We start from the raw sequence: 20,048 nt of genomic DNA, 5'->3' as shown, positions 1-20,048 counted from the left end.
CTATCTGGTGACGGGTGCATGATTTCAGACAGCATTGGGACAAAAGCAGAGCTTGTTTTCAGCGAGCGTGGGTTTTCATATTTTAAGTTTTATTCCCATGAATCGGTCCGGTCTACTCCTGACATTTTAATGTGTCAAGTTGACTAAAATAAAACTATTGCAGGGCTTCTTAGCCCAACGTAACCGTCCTCAGACGCTTACTGTAACACACTGGGACAAACACACAGGCTGGATTCATGCTCTACAGTTACATTATTTAAAAAATACACTATCTTGAAAACCGGAATCCGCATTAGCAAGTTGATATATCTTTTCAAGAATAATTTCTGCATTAATGGAAAGACGGATTACTGTAGTTAATTGTGATCTGTGAAAACAAGACATACATTTAAGACCAGAGGGAACAGCGCTATATAGTGTCTATACTCCCAGCAACTGGATTACATTGCTATTAAATAATTAACAAAGTCCTAATTTCATCTTATTTCTCCTTGAGAGCTGTGCCAGTTATACATGAATATAACTCGATCCCGCTCCCCTGACTTGTTGTGTTACCTCACTTGTGTTTATATCTCTATACTTCTGTGTTGTAGACTTTGATTTGTGTTTGTTTGTACACAGGGTGCAAATGAGCCAGGGAACTGCACTCATTAAGATTTCCCTGTTTAAATGAAGGTAAACACCAACATGCTGTGTATCAGCTTGGGCCTGTCAAAATGAGGATAATGAGAGCAAAGTGGTGCCTTTAGTTGCTTATTCTTAAAGCTAAAAAGATGGCGAGTCTTTGCTTCTCTGTCATGTGATGTAAGAGAGACGCTGCATCTTGGTTTGGCTTTTGATCTGAGGAAGGTTTAGGTCAGTTTAAGGGTCCGGCGTAATATTTCATCAGCGTGTTTGTGAATCTAGTGGGAATGTTGCCTTTTGAAGTGTTAGTCCTTTGTACCCTTTATATTGCTTAAAGACAGTAACTGATTCTAAATCACGTGGATTTAATAACTTGTCCGGGGATCGATTGGCAGCAGCCTCAGTGGTGTGTGTGTGTGAGCTCAGCAGCGCAGATCCATCAGTCTGTCGTCCGAGATCAATAACTCTCCCCCTTCCTCCTCCCACCAGAGTCCTTACCCGAGCAGACCTATAAGGACGAGAGCGACGCCGCCACCCTGAGACAGACCCTTCCAGACCTGACACCTGATGACCCCTCCGATGCCCCGGCACTTCCTGCCGAGGAATCCGCCCCCGCCGACGCCGACGCGGCTGAGGGGGAGGAACCCGCTGACACTGGCGACCAGGAGGGAGAAGAGTCTCCCAGCAAATCCCCCTCCAAAAAGAAAAAGAAGTTCCGCACACCGTCCTTCCTGAAGAAAAACAAAAAAAAGACTGAGTCCTAGATTGGAGAATGTCTGTCTGATCGGTCCTCAAGGCTGGCCGCCGCCTCTTTTTATTTTATTTTTTTTTTCGCTTTTTGTCTGCACCCTTCGAGCTAGCCACAGTAAACACACAGTTATGCTTTTTTTTTTTTTGTTGTTTTGATATAATTCGTCGCTGGCTTATTAACCTGTTTTTCCTCGTTAGTGCGTGCCAATTTTGTATACAGTGTAAAAATGATGGATTGCATAAAGGTTTTGAATTATTAGGGGCTTTTTTTTTTGTTTTTAGTTGTGAGTGATTCATTCTGTCTTCTCCGCTCCATCTGGCCTTTGATGCATGTCTATTACTACAGGCCCACACACTTACTGTGAGGTTTTAGGGTTTTATTACTAAACTGTTGTAACCACTAGAATGTATTGGGATTGTATCAAAAATATGTAAGTGTCTTTTAAAATCAATGAATGCAGAAAGAGAAGCTTGAACTCTCATTTAACTGGTGGTCATTTTTTTGATAGTTACAACCACAAATTGAATCGTGCTAACTTTACCACTGAAGCTAATTACATGTTAGCAGGCCGGGAGAACTGCAGTTGGGATACTTTCTGTTGATTATTTATGGGAAATGCAGTCATACAAAGTCCATATTAATGTCTACGTAATCCAATATCTTCATTAAATCTTCCACAAGCTAAATCTCATCTTTGTGTTTGTTGACTTTTTAAACTTAAGCTCTTCGACCTGAAAGCATTAAACACGGCCTTAACTTGCAGGTTGTGTAGTGCTGTAAGGTCTTCATGTGATGTGGAAGTTGGGTTAAATACTTCACAAAACCAGATGAACTCCTGCAGATGATAGTTTGAACCTACAGATGTTGAGCTAGAATCACAGCGTGAGCGTTGTGCTCTTTTTATTCCAAGGGTTGATAACATATTTGCGACTGGCTGTAAGTGGTTAGTAGGAAGTAATGTGTAAAAAAACAAACATTCATTATTCTGATTATTTGATCCTGGCTTTGCGTGCTGTGAGGGAGCACAGTGAACTTCCTCCTTTTGAAGCTCACTGGGAACTCGTTCCACACACTCGATCATAAACATAGATACAGATGTTCCAGAACATTTAAACGACGTCACTGTTCCGAAGCCGCGTAGATCAACCTGGATGGTTTCCAGTTGCAGTAAAGACACAAAGTACACTGGAGAAACCTTTTTTTTTTTTTATTTAGCTGATGTGTAATCAAATGAGCTGTGCTTGAGGTTGCAGGGCATTATACAAAGGCCGTCTCGTTGCATTGCTAACTTCTGTGTAGTCATCCTGTTCTAGTAAAAGGCAAAACTAACGGGAAGCTTCACCTAATCTGAGACGCTTGATAAGCCTTTGTTCACAGATGTTGTACCTACATCGTTGCATACAAGCTGAGAATGTCTAAGTCATGAAGGACTGCATGTAAAGAGTGCTTACAGTGTGTACTGCTCAACTACCCCTTTTATTTGAAATGTATTTTCTTAGCTTCAGTGTGCTAATAATACTTAAGTCCATAGTTGTTGTATTATCTGTCTAATCTTCCAATTGAGATGTGTCTCAGCATTGTATCATCTACAGATTTACCACTTCCACCTTTTTTTTTTATGGTCCTGCCTCTTTTACAACCATGAATACAATAAATCCACTTACCTTGAAAATCAATATTGTGTGATTGTAGTTATTTAAGTAAAATCTGCAGTGTAAATGTAGAAAGAGACTGTAAGGCATCTCCTTATATGACCATATATGAGTCTATATAAGTATTTGTTGATAGATTAAGATGTATCAAGCATTTCAAAAATAGTAACATTTAGTTTTAAGATTTATTAGCTGATTGGGTAATAACATAAATTATTGTTCTGCAGAGCTTCTTTTGTCCTTTGTCTGTTCTTCTAATTATCTGTGTTCTGTATATTCCTTTATCTCCATCAACAAATTTAAGACTAATTTTGTGTCTTTGGTCCCTTACCTATTTTATTAAGTCTTACTAAAAAGATGTCCAATCTTCTGCTCTTTTTACGTATTAAAAGGCTTTTTAAATATTTTGGTTTGTTTCTTCAATTTATATAATTAGTTTGGTGTGTTAGCATGCTAACATTCCCTGATCAGCACAAAGTACAGCTGTGGGTGAAACTATTGGACAAAATTACAACTAATAAGTCAGGAGATCAAGGCTATTGCACCTCTGGGGCCCATGAATATATCAAATTTCATAGAAGTTTATGCAGATTCTGTAATAATAAAATACAATTATTTTCACGTTATTAATGGGATAAGAATCAATCATTCTCATGTATTTGTGTTGGGATTGTTGTAAACTACTCTTTATTACACCATTTTTCTCTGTGTGACCCGTGCCCTTATTTTGAAGGATGAATTTATTCTCAACGCTAGGGGCGCTGTAGGATAATCTCATACCGGAAGTAGCTCCTGTCTTCTTCTTTGTTTTGAACTTTCACCTCAGACTTGTGCACGCTGGAAAACCAAGTGAAACAACGTGGATAGTACAAATAAAACAGAGTGGTATTTATTAAATTCAGAGTTGGCAAAGCCAACGCGCCCCATGTTTCCTTCCGCCTGGATTTAATACCTCGACTCCTCAGCGCGGCTAAAAGGTAAACTCTGCCTCTGTCTGATAATGTCGGTTTGTTTACTAACTGTGGACGGCTCACAGTAAAGCTAGCTAGCTATAAAGTCGCTCCGTCTGTAATGTCAGTGATGTTCGCTCAATCAGTCCGCTAACGTTACAGATGGGGAAGGTACCGAAGAAGAAGAGGAGCCTCGCCGACAAGGTCCGCAAAACCAAGACCTCCACCGAAATCAAAAACAATCCCTTTGAGGTGAAAATCAACCGGAAGAAATTTGACATTTTGGGGAGAAAAAGCAAGCATGATGTGGGTCTCCCTGGTGTGTCTCGATCCAAAGCCATTAATAAGGTAAGTTAGAGGAAATCTCATGTCAGTTACTTTCACACTTGATCTTTAATAACTTATCTATCTGCGAGCAAGATTTCAGTAACGCATGTTATGTAATCATACTATTAACTGACATACATAAAGCAAAGGGAAATATTGATTTGTATAAACACCATCTGCATGTTAACACTGACTTTTTCCAGTTCTTCAATCTTCATCTTCTGATGATGTAGCCCAAAAAATTCTACACGTAGCACCAATTTGATGTGGTATTCAATTAATGCCATGAAATCAACTTTATTTATATATGTATTCATTGCAGTTGGTAATTATACCAAATGTAATTGTACCCAATTAACTGTAGAACATTTTTTGTTCGATGAGTAATTCTGACCGTTAAGATTTTCTGAGTTCATGCAAACAGAGAGTACTACGAACAGAACTAAGAGCAAGTTCCAGTGAGGATAAAAGAAGTATCTGTACACGTAGCATTGGATTAAACATATTAAATATTACTTCTGATGTATGATTTTTATATGTATATGTGAGATTTTTGCTGCAGATTTGATAAATCGCTCGGTGCGACATTGACGTAACTCTTGTCGTCGTCACGTGCAACTCTTTATTTTTCGCTCCGTAGAGAAAAGAAACCCTCCTGAAGGAATACAAACAAAAGGGCAAGTCCAGCAAGTTCATCGACAGACGCTTTGGGGAGTATGACACCAACATGGCGCCAGAAGACAAAATCCTGCAGAGGTTCGCCATGGAGAGACAGGTCAGTGATGTTGTTGTGATGTGTACAGGACACAGCAGGCCCCATTTGTCCCTGCTTTGACTTACTTCTGTAGTTTCGGCCTTCTGAATGATTCATTTGTTACTTAAAAATGTCAAACAACAAATCTCACTACGTATTTTTTTTTTTTAACCCTCCGCCAAACTTTGCTTTATTACTCAGCGTGTCCACGATAAGAAGGATCTGTACAACTTGAACGAGGAGGAGGAGCTGACTCATTATGGCCAGTCGCTGGCTGAGATGGAGAAGTTCAACGACAATATGAACAGCGACGATGAATCGGAAGAGAAAGGTCTTTTATCAGGTGAGTGTTGCTGGTGTCCAAACACCATTTACATATTTTGGGATTTAAACATAAATCATAAAAAAGACTCTACTTTATCGTCAATGGCTTTTCATTCCCAGCCCACAGCTGGATTTGATAAGTCGTGTTATAGGTGACAGTCTGGTACATAATAGTGACACGATTTCTCTTTCTCGTCCAGCCGAGCTGACCGCCACCCACTTTGGAGGAGGAGGTCTCCTCAGAAAGAAAACCTCAGAGGAGCAGCAGCAGGAGGGGGAAGACAACCACCACAGAGCCAAGTCCAGACAGGAGCTCATTGAAGAGCTCATCCAGAAGTCCAAGCAGGAGAAGGTGAGCCGGTAACAGTTTGAGTTAATCCCACATTACAGCATCCTGTTGCTGTAGAATGTTCTCTACCACAGCGGAAAATAGTCCCCAACAAATACACCATTTACTCCCGTTAGAGTAACTTCAGCTTAATGCTGCTCGCTGACATTATTTAAAACATGAAAGTGAGCTTATTTGTGCTCCAGATGATTAACCTCTTTCATTTATTTTGACTTTTTCAGCGGGAACGACAGGTGAGGAAAGAGGAGTCTCAGGAGCTGACTGAGAAGCTGGATCTGGAGTGGAAGAGCATCCAGGCTCTGATGGTGAAAAAGACGCCCAAAGGTGAACGCGTCGAGGAGGAGAAGCCCAAGGTAGAGTCACAGCAGTCAGCGAAATGTTGTTCCTCCTCTATGTGCGTTCATTCATCGGTTTCGGAGCCTGATATTTATTTGTTCTCTCTCTCTCTCTCTCTCTGCTTCCTCTGTGTGCTGCAGCTGGAGCAGTACGACATGATGGTCAGAGAGCTGGTCTTCGAGATGAAGGCTCAGCCGTCGGAGAAGCTGAAAACCCCAGAGGAGCTCGCCCGCGAGGAGAGGGAGAAGCTGCAGAAACTAGAGGTATGCTTACCGTGCAACGGTACCACTTTCATCTCAAAACGCAAAACAACTTCTAGTCGTTAGCACATATTTTGATGCTCTCTTTGTGCTCTGGTTTTCTTCCTAGGCGGACCGCCTGAGGAGGATGATGGGAGATGAAGTCGGGGAGAGTTCAGGGAGTCAAATCCACATCTCTGCCGATGACCTCAATGATGGCTTTATCCTGGATAAGGAGGACAAGAAGACCCTGTCCTATCAGGTGAGAGACGACGCAATACAACCGCTTTTTGTCGATTTATGTGTTAATACAGAACGTGTTAAATTCACATTTCTTTTGTGAGTCCAGGATGGAAAATGGAACATTGAAGATAAGGATGGAGAGGATGATGAAGAGGGACAGAGTGGAGAGGATGGGGAGTCAGAGGAGGAGGAGGAGGAGGAGGAAGAAGAAGAAGAAGATGGAGATGATGATGATGAGGAGGAGGAAGAGGGGCAGGAGGGCAGCAGTGAGGATGAAGATGGTCACTCTGACCTGGAGTCCGAGCAAGAAAGCGAGGATGAGGAGACCAAAGAGGACAGCACCAAACCGAGTCTGAGCGAAGAGGAGATGAAGGCCCAGCAGGAAGCGGCTAAAGCAGAGCTCCCATACACATTTACTGGTAACTACACAGTACAGTAGTACTACACAGTAGTACTACACAGTACACGTGTACAAAAACTATGCTCAAAGAAGCCTGTCTTTTCTTTTGGAGTTGATCTTTGTGTGAGACGTTGCTTCGATGAGTATCGTCAGCATTCTCCCGTTTTAATAATGTGTTTTACTTCTATGATGCGTTTCTTCTTCTCTCAGCTCCGGAGAACTACAGCGACCTGACAGACTTGCTCCATGGCCACACCCCCGACAACCAGCGCCTCATCGTGGCCAGGACTCAGAAAAGCAACCACGCTAGTTTGGCTGTAGGCAATAAGCTCAAACTGCAGGTAAACTACAGAGCAGGCGATACGTTTGTCTCTGTAGCCAGTGTTTAGGCTGCGTTCGCGACCGTAAAGGACTTAACATGTTATCTCTGTTTGTCTCAGAAACTGTTTGGCTTCTTGTTGGAGTACATCGGAGAACTGGCCACCCGGAGTCCACCTGAACTCACCACCGTAGATAAGCTCATACCGTGAGTTCACAAAGTTTCTTTCTTTCTCTAGTTTTAACCGCTGATTTAAATATGTGGTCCTCAAAACAAAACGTATCTGATCATTCCTGCACTGTTTCTCTCTCTCTCTGTATCTCTGTGTAGAGAGTTGTACACTATGTGTCAGATGTTTCCAGAAGCAGCCTGTAAGGCCATGCAGAGCATCCTCGGAGACGCTGGTCATAGCACGGAGGAGGTGCTGGAGGTCAAAGGGCACATTGCTTTCCCAACGCTAGACATGGTATGGATTATTTGATAGCGTTAACAAGTCCTCTTTGTCAAGGGTGTAGGTTTGGAGGAAAATATACTGTTCTATAATATCTATTCATATATTTACTACAAATACTGATTTATCTTTGTTTAATTCTAGTGTCTTAAATCACTTTCTTTAAAACTGAAAAACATACGGAGATGGTAAAATGATTCTTGGGATCAAACGACAGTATTTGTTCCTCATTCTCTCCGCTGTCTGTGACAAACAGCTACAGTGTGTGTGTGTGTTTGTTCTTGTGTTTGTAGCTCATCTACCTGAAGGTGACAGCCCTGCTGTTTCCTACCTCAGATTTCAGACACCCAGTTTCAACTCCGGCGCTGCTTTACATCAGCCAGGCTCTCACCAAGGTACACAGTCTGTTTACTGTCTGTGTCGTTAGAGCCGTGTCTGTATTGTTCTCTGACTGTTCTTGTCTTCCTGCCTCTCTAATGGGATTTCACAGTTTCTCATTCTGTTTGAACCCATCCCTTCTCTTCTCATTAATCACCCTTTTTTTGTGCTTATTTCCATATATACTCCTCAAACATTTTCAATTGGAAGTTTTCCAGGTTATGCAGTTGTTTTATTTCCACTGCTGCAGCTGAAGCACTCGGTGTTTACACGGCCGTTATATGAAGTGAAAAATCAATGTGGCTGGACAAATGGATGCTTTGTTTTCAGCACTAACGCCATGAATCGCACCCGTGTTTCTGTTACCTGTGATTTGTACGTCCTTAGTGTCCAGTGAGATCATTACAGGACGTGACGTCGGGCTTAGCGCTGTGCTGTCTGGGAGTGGAGTACGTCACTTTTTCAAAGCGGTTCCTGCCCGAGCTCATCAACTTCCTGTCTGGAACGCTGCATCTGGCCGTGCAGGACAAGACCTCTCTAGGTAGCCGCGCGCTCATCTGAAACGACACATTTACACAATTCTAGCGTGCTTCTTTTTGTGTGTGCCAGCATTGGTGAGGTGCAACAAGACTTTGACGTTGTGTTGCAGGTTACACTGTGGTGCCGCCCTTTAGGCCATCAGGGAAGTGCAGTGATCTGCTGGTGTTGTCGGACTCCGAGTCCTGCAAGAGCTGGACAAAGAAGAGCCTTCCATTGTCTGCGACCCAACGCCTGGAACTCAGAAATGAGCTGGACAGAGATCACCACAGGTAGGAGGGGAAGACGTTTTTTTTAATTTAAAGGAATAGTTCAACATTTTGGAAATATGCTTATTTGCTTTCTTGCTGAGAGTTGGATGAGATGAATCGACTGTCTGTCCATTTAAATATGAAGCTAAAGCAAAGAGATCATTATCTAAGCTTAGCATAGCATGAGTGGGAATAGGAAAGCAGCTAGCCGGGCTTTGTTCAAAAGTGAAAAGAAATCCACATTTGAGCACTTTTAAAGCTCATTAATGAACATGTTCTACTCTTCAGTTATTATGCTGGATAAACTAGGTAAGGTAAAGTATATTTGTACAGAGTGAGGACTGTAGGTTTTGTTCCCCATCGCTTCCATTGGAGAAACATTGTGTGTCTTCTCAGCCTGTGTGGACAGGAGGAATAATGAACCTATCCAGGCTGATCAGAAAGCTTTGGATGACAAGAACACTCTCGTCATTTCTTTATTCAATTACTGTCCTTGGTTTGTGTGTTCACTGTCCCCAAAAATGATTTCTAAATGAAAGCCTCCCCAGACGTTGTTTTGTATAGACCGCTGACCCCCAGAGACATGGCATTCAGAAGCAACGCATCTCAGGATGCCTTAATTGGCCATTCAGAGTAGAGTATGAAACAACACCATGTAATAACACCATGTCATAACAGCAGGGAACACTGGTCTGGAGACAGTTAGATGCCCAGAGAGAGAGAGAGAGAGAGAGATGAAGTGTGTGCATGTTTGTGGGCTTCCACTGTTTGTTTTATTTTCTTTAAACAATTGCTTCACAACATTATATAAAAAATGCAGTGGAATAAATGTGTGATGAGGGTCGTTGTTAATGTACGAGTATGAAAGCTATGAAGAGCCATCACACGGTGTTTACCTGCACAGAATGTGCTGCTCGGAGCTGATGCATCCACTCTTGTGACTCTGATGAGTCGCCAGTGTGCTTTCACACAGCAGCTGCTGTGTGGGCACAAAGCAGAGCTTGTAAACAGGCTTCAGTGCACGGGCGGCGAGTATATACATTTTTATTTGTACTCAACTAAAACTGATACTCATAACGTGCCATAAACCGCTCTGACCCAAAACTCGAGCACAGTTATGTTGGAGATGGTTTAATTTGATTAAATGTATTGACTATTCGTCAAAGAAAGTGAAATATACCCGTGAGTGACAAAGAACAAACCCCAATCTTAATAAATCCCAAACTATAAAGGTGAGATCTGTCTCTCCGCAGGTTGATGTGTCTGTCTACTTGCCTGGACTTGGTGAAGCGATGCTGTCTGCTCTACAAAGACCTCACGTCCTTCGCGTGCGTCTTTCAGCCAATCGGAGCGCTGCTTTCCAAACACCTCTCAGCCCAAACGTTACCAGAGCTTTTACAGGTTGGTGCCAACGAGAGTTTTTATACGGCGAGGTCTCGCTTTTTGTCGCTAGAAGTATCGGATTCTCAGTTTCTCCCTAATTGTGATATTTGTTGCAGGAGCTCCGCGGTGAGATCCTGGAGAGCATCGGCAGTGCTCCCGTGACTCGCAGTCGGCTGGTTTTAGAGAGGAGGAAGCCGATTCCTCTGAAGCTGCTCACACCCAAGATTGTTGAAGTGTAAGATGTAATCCAATGAGTCCAAAACATCTGCTAAAATGAATTTCCTCATCTGGAAACGTGAGATGAAACATGCACATTTGCATGACCGCGGCATTTGTTTTAAAGACCTCATTTGCTTCTTTAATATTTGTCAGGTTGGACTACGGAAAGAAACGTGGCAGCACCAGAGAGGAGAGAGAGAAGGAGCGACTGAAGCACAAGTACAAGAAGGAGTTTAAGGGCGCTCTGAGGGAGATCAGGAAGGACACGCGCTTCCTGGCCAGAGAGAAGCTCAATGAGGTCATGGACAGGTACGGATAACGTAGAGTGTCCATGTGGAAGAGAAACAAGAATGTTTCTGTGAGAGAGAAAAAAAAGCCTTTAACTTGTTGCGCGTTCTGTGTTTCAGAGATTCGGAGAGAAAGAGGAAAGTGAGGGAGCTCTTCGGCAGCTTGGCCACTCAGGAGGGAGAGTGGAAGGCCCTGAAGAGGAGGAAGGAGAGGGGGAAGGAGAAGGGGAAGGGGAAGTGAACACAGAATCTCACTCTTCATCTTATTTCTTTCCGTCGTCTGTTTCCTGTCAAGTGGACGTCTCTCATCCACATGTGGATAACGGTCCTGTTCAAGGTTGACATCTGTGGAACTAGGAGCCGTTTTGTACTTAGATTCTTTTTTTAATTGCGTGATGGGACAAATTCAACTTCCTTGTCGCAGCATTTTATAGTGTTTGACAAATAGCTGTCAGAAACAAACACCCCAAGTTGTCACATATTATGATGTAGGCGTTTGATGCGAATATCGGATACTGTTGTTGGAAGTGTCAGTCAACACAGCAGTTAATACTCGGTTTGCCACCAGAATCCATCACTATAATGTGCTTACAGGCAGGAAATAAATGAGTGTCTTTATGTTCTCTGCTTTCCATCCTCGTTTTTTCCAGTCAAGCTCAGTAAAGTGCAGTTTTATTCCCATCATGATAAAAATGTAAAAAGTCAAATGCTATGGTAGAGAGGATTGGTACTGTTCTATTACATAAAGCTTATGGATCGTTCAGTGGGCGTTCAGATGCTCCCATCATTTCCCAGCTGCTTCTCTCTGTCTCTATTTAACTTATTTATGTGCGATCAGGTGCAATGCCATGTTAGTGTAGTTGTAATACAGATGAGTATATTTCTCAATGATCAAAAGTGGCGATGTGAGGGGCACCAAAACTATCAGAATCATGAAATAAAGCAGAAACAGACGCCACGTTGTCACAGTAGCCGTCTCTGCGTGGAGCCGCGATGAGCAGTAACGAGGAGCCATCGGCTACTTTTCGAGTCGGCGGGGATGCTCCAGGAAACGGCTGCTGACAGGTGTGGACTATAACGAGCGAGGACGCGGACAAGTGCACGCCTCTCTGCAGGGTTCATTAGTAAGACATGGAAGGGAAAAGTAGAGAATTGGATGACTCACTGTGTTCCTGGGAGTGCTGCTCTTTAGGGAAACTTGAGGGATTCACAAAGGCTGTGTTTAGATCTGGAGGAAGTGTGGCTCTAAACATGCTCTCAAGTGGTAAAAAAAAAAAAAAAAATGTTCTGTGGTTGTAGATGGATTTGTAGTGAGCAACATGTCAAGGTACACGTGGGACATCTGTCTCTGTGTTAAATGGAGCTGAACTGTCTCGGAGGGAAAGACGCTGGAGGAGTTGTTTGCCAGGACAGACCTTTGTAAGTGCATGTGTTCTCTTTCTCTGCTGCTTACAGCACACACCCAAGGCCAACATGTTCTATTGTAATAACACTGGTTGGTTCAGTGGCTGCATGCAGGATTATCACCGCCTTTAAACCAAATGCCAAGAGACATATTTCCCCCTGATGAAAATACCAGTATATCCAATCATGAACCCTTTGATGCAAAAAAAAAAATCTTGGCAGATATTGAAATCCCTAAAACAGCAGCCTGTTATTGGTGCACATGTCCTGTTGTCCCCCAGAATGAGAAAAACTACAGCAACAACACACCTTTTCTTACTTACTTTTATTCAACACAACTCCAAATAAATTCATTTTTGCAGCGGTTAAGCCGAGTAGTTATACATGCTCTTGATTTCCAAAAGTCCATTCAGTATGAGATATATTTGTCACAGCGGTGATAAATTAAAAAATACAATATGAATGCACAAATAGTTCAGCACTTTTTTTTAGCCCACCGCGAGATACAGTGACAGTACACAGACAAAAATAGAGAATATCATTACACTTCCATTTCACACAGATCACTGTAAATTCATCATTAATATAGAGACACTTAGGTGCTTGAAGTGGTGTATTTCAATGTTTGAGCAAATGACATAGCCACACAAGTGAAGACAACACACAGACGTTTACTCACTTCAATCACAACCGGTCACTTTAAGGACTGATGTGTTAAGGCACACACACACAACTCTCATTCTGTACATTTACCCACACACTGCTGTACAGACATACGCAACAACACACACACACACACACACACACGTTGGGCACAGACTCCATAAAGGACCAAAAAACGAGGCACAGCGGGACTTGGCAGAGCGACATGGAATGTTTCGGTCGTTGATCATTGGTCTCCGATTGTCAAGCTCTCAATCAGTTGTCGTCGGTGTCGTCCTGAGAGAGAAGAGGGACAAGAGGTGGGCGCTGAGTTTGCTGTCCTTGAATGAAGCATCAGCATACAGCGGGATGATTATAGAACCAGATGAGGTGATGCTACGACACCTATTAAGATGTGTTCTTTGTCCTTAACAAGTAAGAAATGTTCATTTGTTTTTCAGCTTTGGAAGATAATTAAACAGGTTTGGGAGACAATCCTGACTAAAATGTATGCAATTATTACACATTTAGGATGACTTTATATTCCAGTTTTAGGCTGATGAGAGAAGAAGAAATCTCCTCGGGTGTATTCAGATTATAGTGGTGTGAATTTAATCATACCACTGTTTTTTTATGGGAGGAAAAACACGCAGTAAAAGAGTAATTTTTGGCATTGCATCAAACACTTGATAAACACCAAAATGTCATAAACACAGCCAAAATAATTGAAAAATGAAAATGCCAAACATGTCCCTTGTGATGCACAAGGGTTAAACAGTCCGTCTTCTCTATCACATAAACGGTTCCTTCTTTAACTTTGAAATGCGGCTTCATATTATAAATATAGACTTTTGCTCGTGGAGTCTTACCTCTGTAGCCTCAGTCGGGTCCGTATCAACCGGTGACTCTGCCATGTCCTGTGCTGCTGAGGCGTCATCACTCTGAGAAAAGACAAAAAGGAATAGCTACTTACTTTTACTCTGAATATGATTTTTGCTATATGCATGATCTCGTGGGAGTTACTGTATGTTTAATGTAAAAACATGGGGACCAATTTGGGAAGCCTGTATATGCATTTTCACATTTTTTTGAGAAAACAATCAGCAGATGAATCTAAAATGAAAACAATAATTAGTTGCAGCCCCCAGACACAAACATCTGGATCATTTATGCAACATTATATAACACAAGTTTAAGAAGGTAAACACACAGAATTCATCCAGTTCCTGCTTTGTCCCTTCATACATTAAGAGGCGCTTGCACTCATTTCATAACGATCATTATGATTGGTGGTCATTTCCAGAGAGTGGGCTGCTGAGAACGAGACATGAAGGGGAGGTGAGGGTGTGTGTGTGACGTCTCTCCTGTCCAGCAGAAAGGACGCCCTCCACACCGTGTCGCTGAACTGACCTTCCTTAATGGGGAGCGGTCACAGTGCGCTGACGTGCGCATGCGTGTATATGTGTGGGACACGCTCACCGGCGGCCGACATAACCTTAAACCACTTACTGCACCTTCTACTCCTGCTGTTGCATTTAACGCCACCCATCGAGCCTCCACCTGGTCACCCAGCAGAGCTAGAGACATGTGTGCTCATGTACACACACACACACACACAGACAAAACGCACAGCTGGACTGCCAATAGACAACACCTCGGCCAAAAGTTAAAGATTTGTTCGCTTTTCAGGACAAATCAAACCTAAAATATCTTAGTAAACCACCTTCCAAATCAAAATCAAAGTAACACCTGGCCTCCATTCTGCATTGTTTCAACGGCGAAATTGCCTCCGGGGACGTGAAAATATGGCAGCCTCTTTTATTGCATGTCGCTGAAAAGATCTGAGCAATAAGTCGAGTTGTTGTTGGCCATTTTCTATTTCCTGTCGCGTCTCCTCCTCAGGTCCCCACCACTCCACATCTCATTGTCTCTTTCCTCTCCTTCTACCTCTCTGGCTTTTGCCGTCTCCTGATATGAGTCACCAGCAGCTGATGAATCGGAGAAACAACTAGATGAGGAGATTAATCAGACTCAGCATCCCACCTTCCTCTCTGTGTCTAAGTGTGTGCGTGTGTGTGTGTGTGTCAGACACACAGGAGACCATCTTAGATATGCTCTCTCAACCTGGCATCAATTTTTTAATCAAATCAATATTTAATGGCTAATGATGGCTAAACGAGCACAAGCTGCTGCCGTCTGCGTGTCAATCTCTCGCTGGGAATACCAGGATTTTATTTTCGTGTTTATTCCTCTCGGGTTGTCCACTATATCTCCATCAGTCATGCGCACTCTGTGTCTGTTTGTCCATCTGTTTGTCTGTGCTGCCTGCCAGTTTGGCTCGTCATCCTCGTAGTGAGGCTGATCTCATTCCAGGTGGAGCTCCATCAGTGTTTTATCCCTCAGGGTGAATATTAGCCATCTAGCCGCCTTAATATCGTAAACCCCTTTGTGGGAAAATACCACAAGCATCGTTTGATCGTGAAATCAAATGCAGCAAATGTCAGCAATGAAGGATGGCACCAGTAGTGGAAAAATTATTGGACTGCTTCATTAAAAGATCTGCTTGTAGAGGAGTCAGTTGTTGCCATTGGCAGGAAAATAAGATACCAAAGAAATCATCAAGTTATCTTTTTTGTCTTGTACTTTTCACGGATCGCAGCCAATTGAAGCACAGCTGAAGACGTGTGTGCTGTTATTTCTTGGTGTCTAAAGTGTGTTAATTAAGAGGCGGGAGATCGAGCATCACAACAAACATTTCAACAAAGTGTCCAAAGGCCCAGGGAAATGTTTGATTGGCTTATCATTTGCTGCTACTCACAACGATGTCACGAGAGACGCGGGTAATTACAGGCAAATTTAGTCGTCCTCTCAGAATTGCATCCGGTTCTCACACTTTATTAATCCAGATACAAACCACAGGGTCGTGTAACTGCGATGGTTTGCGACAAAGGAAGAACAGTGCAGGAAAACCAAAGCAGAGCATGAGCATGAAGGCCATCTGCTCCCTTTTGTTGCTCTGCCTGCGCTGATAGGAGATGGTGTAAAGTAAAAGTAGTGATTAAGGGATATTTACTCAAAGCTTTTGTTTACATTCAGTGTTTCTCACCAATACCCACAGCAGGTATCCTTGAGGTCTCACAAACCTTTTGAATTCTCATTAAAAAATGTGAACCTGTTTACAACCATGTTTACTTGCAGTCTTCTTTTTGGTGAATTGATTCCCTTTTTTTTTGCACTTAACCAGTTGTTGATCAGAGTATTGTCGTGAAATGACAGAGTGCGCATTGCGTCCTTGAAATGGTAGCTATAGCCCCGACTGTATCAAAAAAATCGACATGAACAGCTGTCAAAATCTTCGCTAGAGGGCAAGAAAGAAAAGGAGAAAGGAAAATCACGCTTTGTGTTTGACTCGTGTCGCAGCAGTAAATTATTTGCTGCAGTAAACTGCCCTTACCTCCTCCTCCTCCTCCTCCTCCTTTGGACAAACGATGGCCTGAATGACAAGACGAACAATGCTGGGAAGCTAACAATGTGTAACGGCTTTCATTTCAGAGAGGAAAGACAGGCAGTAGATATGAGAAGTGATGACAAATGACTCAAGGTAAGGAGGCCATTTTGAGTTATAGCTGGCAGCCACTGTGGAGAGATGTGCTGTGCTGCAAAGATGTGTTATTGTATATTTGTATGTCTGGACAAGTGTGAGCATACTGCGAGTGTGGTCAGACGAGCACAAGTTACACTGGAATTTTAATTTTCCTTTTTGTGTAAGGAAAATATAATTGTTTCCTTATTCTGTATATATTTTTAAATATAAATATAAGAATAAAAACTGGTTTTGGACATGTTTTTTGGGAACGGTTTAAATCCCGACACGGAGTAACAGAGTACAGAATCAGTAACGTATGACGAGCTCAGATCACTAAAGCAACAGCTAACAACTCCCGCCCTGTAGCTGGTTAGCTGCTTTTGTGGCTGTTGGAATTAAAGTGATATTATGAACTATATTAAGTGCCAGGCCACAAAAATATTCACCAATCACAAATCAAATCGGACCTCAAAATTCTCACCCGCACGCGAGTGCACTACTGTAGAGGGCGCTATTATCAACAGAAAAATTGATCAAACTTATTCATTTTGGTACACATTTTAACCCAAATAAATACATGTCAAGTCAAAACAAATACAAATGATAGCCTAGATATATACTGATTTCTTAAAAATGAAAAAAAAAAAAAAACGTTGAAAAGTGTCTTCCTTACTTGTTTGGCCGGATCCTTCTTGACCAATCCAGTGGCAACGACAATGTTGCCGGCTCCCTCCACCGTTTTGTGGGCCACGGCAGTCACCCCGGTGACCATGGCTCCACCCACCTGTGACACTCCAGACACGGCTGTAGGGATGAAAAGAAGAAGAAGAAAGGCATTGGAGAAGGGTGTATCTCTATAGAAACCCAACACCAGTCTGTGAGGATTAGCATGGAGAAAAATAAGCATCTCAAAATACATGGATCCACCGTGATTAAAGGGATTTGTAGATGTTAGTGAAAGATATTGACAGGAACGTTTATGCTTAACATCATATTGATTTAATACTAACACATTGCTTCGATGGGTGTGCTAAAGGAACAACCATAAAGTCAGGAAACATAAATATTTTTGGAAATGTGCACAACCAATCCAACGCTAATCCAACAATTAGGTTGGACAAAAAGCTTGAGCTCTTTCTTCTTTCAAATAGTCTCTTGTTATAAATAGTTCTATTGCTTGAATATAGGATATTGTAACATTAAGACACATTCGGATGAAAGATGTCGAACAACATGGGGGAGGCTACATTCTGCATTACTGCACCTGGAGTAACGCTTCTAGTTGGAACGCCCTACAAAGCGGTTTAAGACCGGATCACCACCTGTCGAGTCATTTGGTTAACTGAAAAAAAACCTTGGGAACAGCCTGAGGCACTTTCCTTTCACTTCACCGGGTTTCACCCCACCTTTCACTGTCTGAGCGCTGCATTGTTGTTTAATGTGTGGTTTTGCATATCGGTATCTGATCCTATATGTGTCCTTCTTGTAACTTTTATGTAAACATGAACTGTTTTGGAAAGGCGTGTTTTAAATATACATTTAATTCAGTGAGGCGTCATTCTTCAGTTAACGGTGAAAAAGTCAATCAGTACAGATATTCTCTTGATATATCCATTCAGAACAAAGCTGCTCGATCTGCATGTGCTAAATGTATTTACACCAGCGGTTCCCTACCTGGGGATCAGGGCCCTATAACAAAGGGTTGACAAGTTCAAATTCGAGGGGATGCGAGACTATTAGCAGTATAGGACTACAGAAAAAAACAACACTTATACAACCAGTGACATGGGGTCACAAGTATAGCTTTATTTTAGGGGGCAGCAAGCCAAAAAGGTTGGGAACCGAATGCTCTGTACTGGTGGAATTTACACATAATGATTAATCACAACTAAGCTGCACTTTGATATAAGGCATCATACAAGGACCTCCTAAAAACAGATTATGCAGATCATATGGTCTAATGTAGGCTGGTATCACTGAGAAAAAAAGAAATATCCTCCCTCACTTAGTGGCTAAGACACTTTGTATAACCACATTTCCAAAAACACTCACTTTACTCGCGGCTATGTTACAACAATACAGCCATCTCCCTGGATGCCTATAACAGGAAGTCTCCCCCGGCTCCTCTGCTTGTTATGCATGAGAAATGGCAGGGCCGGGCCCATTGGGGGGGGGGGGGGGGGGGGGGGGTTGTGTGGAGTAAGACGGTGAAATATGACACCTGCAGAGTTACAGAACATCTCTCTTACTGACCACCTGTGGATCCAGTGAGATTACTCTTTCTGCTTTTATGTCAAAGATCTATTGTGTAAAAAAAAAAAAAGCAGCTGCAGTTTACAAAATGTGTAAATTAATACACTATTTTTTTTCAGACCAACAAGAGAAATGGAACAGATGCATTAAAGCCTGAATTAATAAATGATGTTACCTGTTGTGACTCCATCCTTTGTCTTGGTACCTGAAAGGATGCAGGTGAAGCTCAATTAGTCAGAAAATATGAACAAAACAAAAAATAAAAAAATAAATGCACTTATTCATTCAGGCTCAGAGTGAGTGCTGTTGCGTAATAGTAATGATTGCAACATATTCACAAATCAAATTAATTCCCAGCACTCACCGACAAACATGACCCCATCTTTCGTCATCTCAGCTGCTCCACTCACTCCCTGCTTGGTTTTCTCCGCCACCAACACGACCCCATCCCTGGCTTTGGAGAAACCCTTCTTGAACACGTCCATGGCTGCTCGATCGGCTCCCAAATTAGCACGCAGCTGTGAGGACGTCAAATAAATAAATACAATTGAGACGGCACTCCCGGATCGAAGCGTGTGACACCAAGACACTAAAACGATGCCACCGCCCTACGGTTCTCTCTGACAGGCTTCGTGGAGCCGATACCACCGTCTGAAATGTTTGAGCAGTTGATACAAGCTGCTGAAAAATCACACCTGTAACTGATTACAGCCCAGCTGAGAAACCATGAATGGATTTACTATCCATTTCAATTTGAAAGAAACGGTTACATTGCAACGCGATTAGAACATAAAATAATGATTATTCTTGAATAAAGGATGTTTAAAAAAAAGAAATGTTGTAAGAGAACAATAAATAAAAGAGCTGCGGTTTACGCACCTGTTCGCTTCAACTTCCTTTAAACCGAATGTGGTGAGTCTTCCGGGATGACAGCGGAGATTCCCCCAAAGGGCAGTGAAACCGGTTTATTCTCTCCGAACTACAACTCTCAAACACGATCTCGTGTGTGCGTGTCTGTGTGTGTGTGTGTGTCTGTGTGGTTCCTAACAGACAGACGCCTCCTACGTGATGGAGAAAGAGCGATTAAACCCCGTGATGTTGATGCGAGAGAAGAGATGCTCACACACACACACACACACACACACACACACACACACACACACACACACACACACACACACACACACACTCACACAAAGATTACGTAGCTCTTTCTGTACGTGGGTTGCCCACAGCATGTAGGTGCAGCACGGCACTTAAAATCGTCAGCTGGCTGAATGCATCTGCGGCCAAACTACTAATTAGTGACAGTATAATTATGCAAAATAACACGACTGGGCTGATGATCACTGTTTCAAATGTGAGTAAGATGTTAACTGCAGCTGCGCA

The 20,048-nt window shown here is 42.5% G+C and overlaps 3 protein-coding genes across 28 annotated transcripts in view; 2 read left to right on the top strand and 1 right to left on the bottom strand.

Annotated features, from left to right (window-relative positions):
- The window catches only part of add1 (adducin 1 (alpha)), a 22,319-nt gene extending 19,268 nt beyond the window's left edge, over nt 1-3,051 (top strand). For 12 of the 26 annotated variants that reach the window (XR_012953050.1, XR_012953048.1, XR_012953047.1 and 9 more), the window contains 2 exons: nt 622-675; nt 1,114-1,251. Coding sequence is in view for 8 of the 26 variants with exons in the window: in XM_076087316.1 (XP_075943431.1) it covers nt 1,114-1,388 (275 nt within the window). In the remaining 18 variants the exon portion in view is untranslated. Of the gene's footprint in view, nt 1-621; nt 676-1,113 lie in introns of all 26 variants that reach the window. The other 14 variants (XM_076087350.1, XM_076087339.1, XM_076087283.1 and 11 more) reach the window with 4 other exon arrangements.
- A 787-nt stretch (nt 3,052-3,838) lies between these two features.
- Nucleotides 3,839-11,396, top strand: nop14 (NOP14 nucleolar protein homolog (yeast)). The gene is made up of 19 exons (XM_076087214.1): nt 3,839-4,004; nt 4,140-4,325; nt 4,945-5,079; nt 5,260-5,401; nt 5,583-5,734; nt 5,953-6,084; nt 6,208-6,330; nt 6,437-6,568; nt 6,656-6,968; nt 7,160-7,290; nt 7,390-7,475; nt 7,599-7,734; nt 8,013-8,114; nt 8,485-8,638; nt 8,747-8,906; nt 10,139-10,286; nt 10,385-10,503; nt 10,641-10,796; nt 10,895-11,396. Exons 2-19 carry the CDS (start codon nt 4,140-4,142, stop codon nt 11,013-11,015), a joined length of 2,628 nt encoding a protein of 875 aa, XP_075943329.1. The 5' UTR covers nt 3,839-4,004; the 3' UTR covers nt 11,016-11,396.
- A 1,579-nt stretch (nt 11,397-12,975) lies between these two features.
- Nucleotides 12,976-19,701, bottom strand: LOC142946118 (gamma-synuclein-like). The gene is made up of 6 exons (XM_076087226.1): nt 19,539-19,701; nt 19,024-19,177; nt 18,835-18,864; nt 17,080-17,210; nt 13,690-13,761; nt 12,976-13,117 (listed from the first exon to the last, which is right to left on the bottom strand). The coding sequence occupies exons 2-6, from the start codon at nt 19,142-19,144 to the stop codon at nt 13,097-13,099; spliced, it is 375 nt and encodes a 124-aa protein (XP_075943341.1). The 5' UTR covers nt 19,145-19,177; nt 19,539-19,701; the 3' UTR covers nt 12,976-13,096.
- Between the last annotated feature and the right edge of the window lie 347 nt (nt 19,702-20,048).

This window comes from Anarhichas minor, unplaced genomic scaffold (assembly GCF_050575085.1).
Source record: "Anarhichas minor isolate MPS153535 unplaced genomic scaffold, ASM5057508v1 ptg000002l, whole genome shotgun sequence".
Taxonomy (NCBI): Eukaryota; Metazoa; Chordata; class Actinopteri; order Perciformes; family Anarhichadidae; genus Anarhichas; species Anarhichas minor.
The sequence above is the reverse complement of the archived record's forward strand: the minus strand, read 5'-3'. Positions and strand labels throughout refer to the sequence as shown.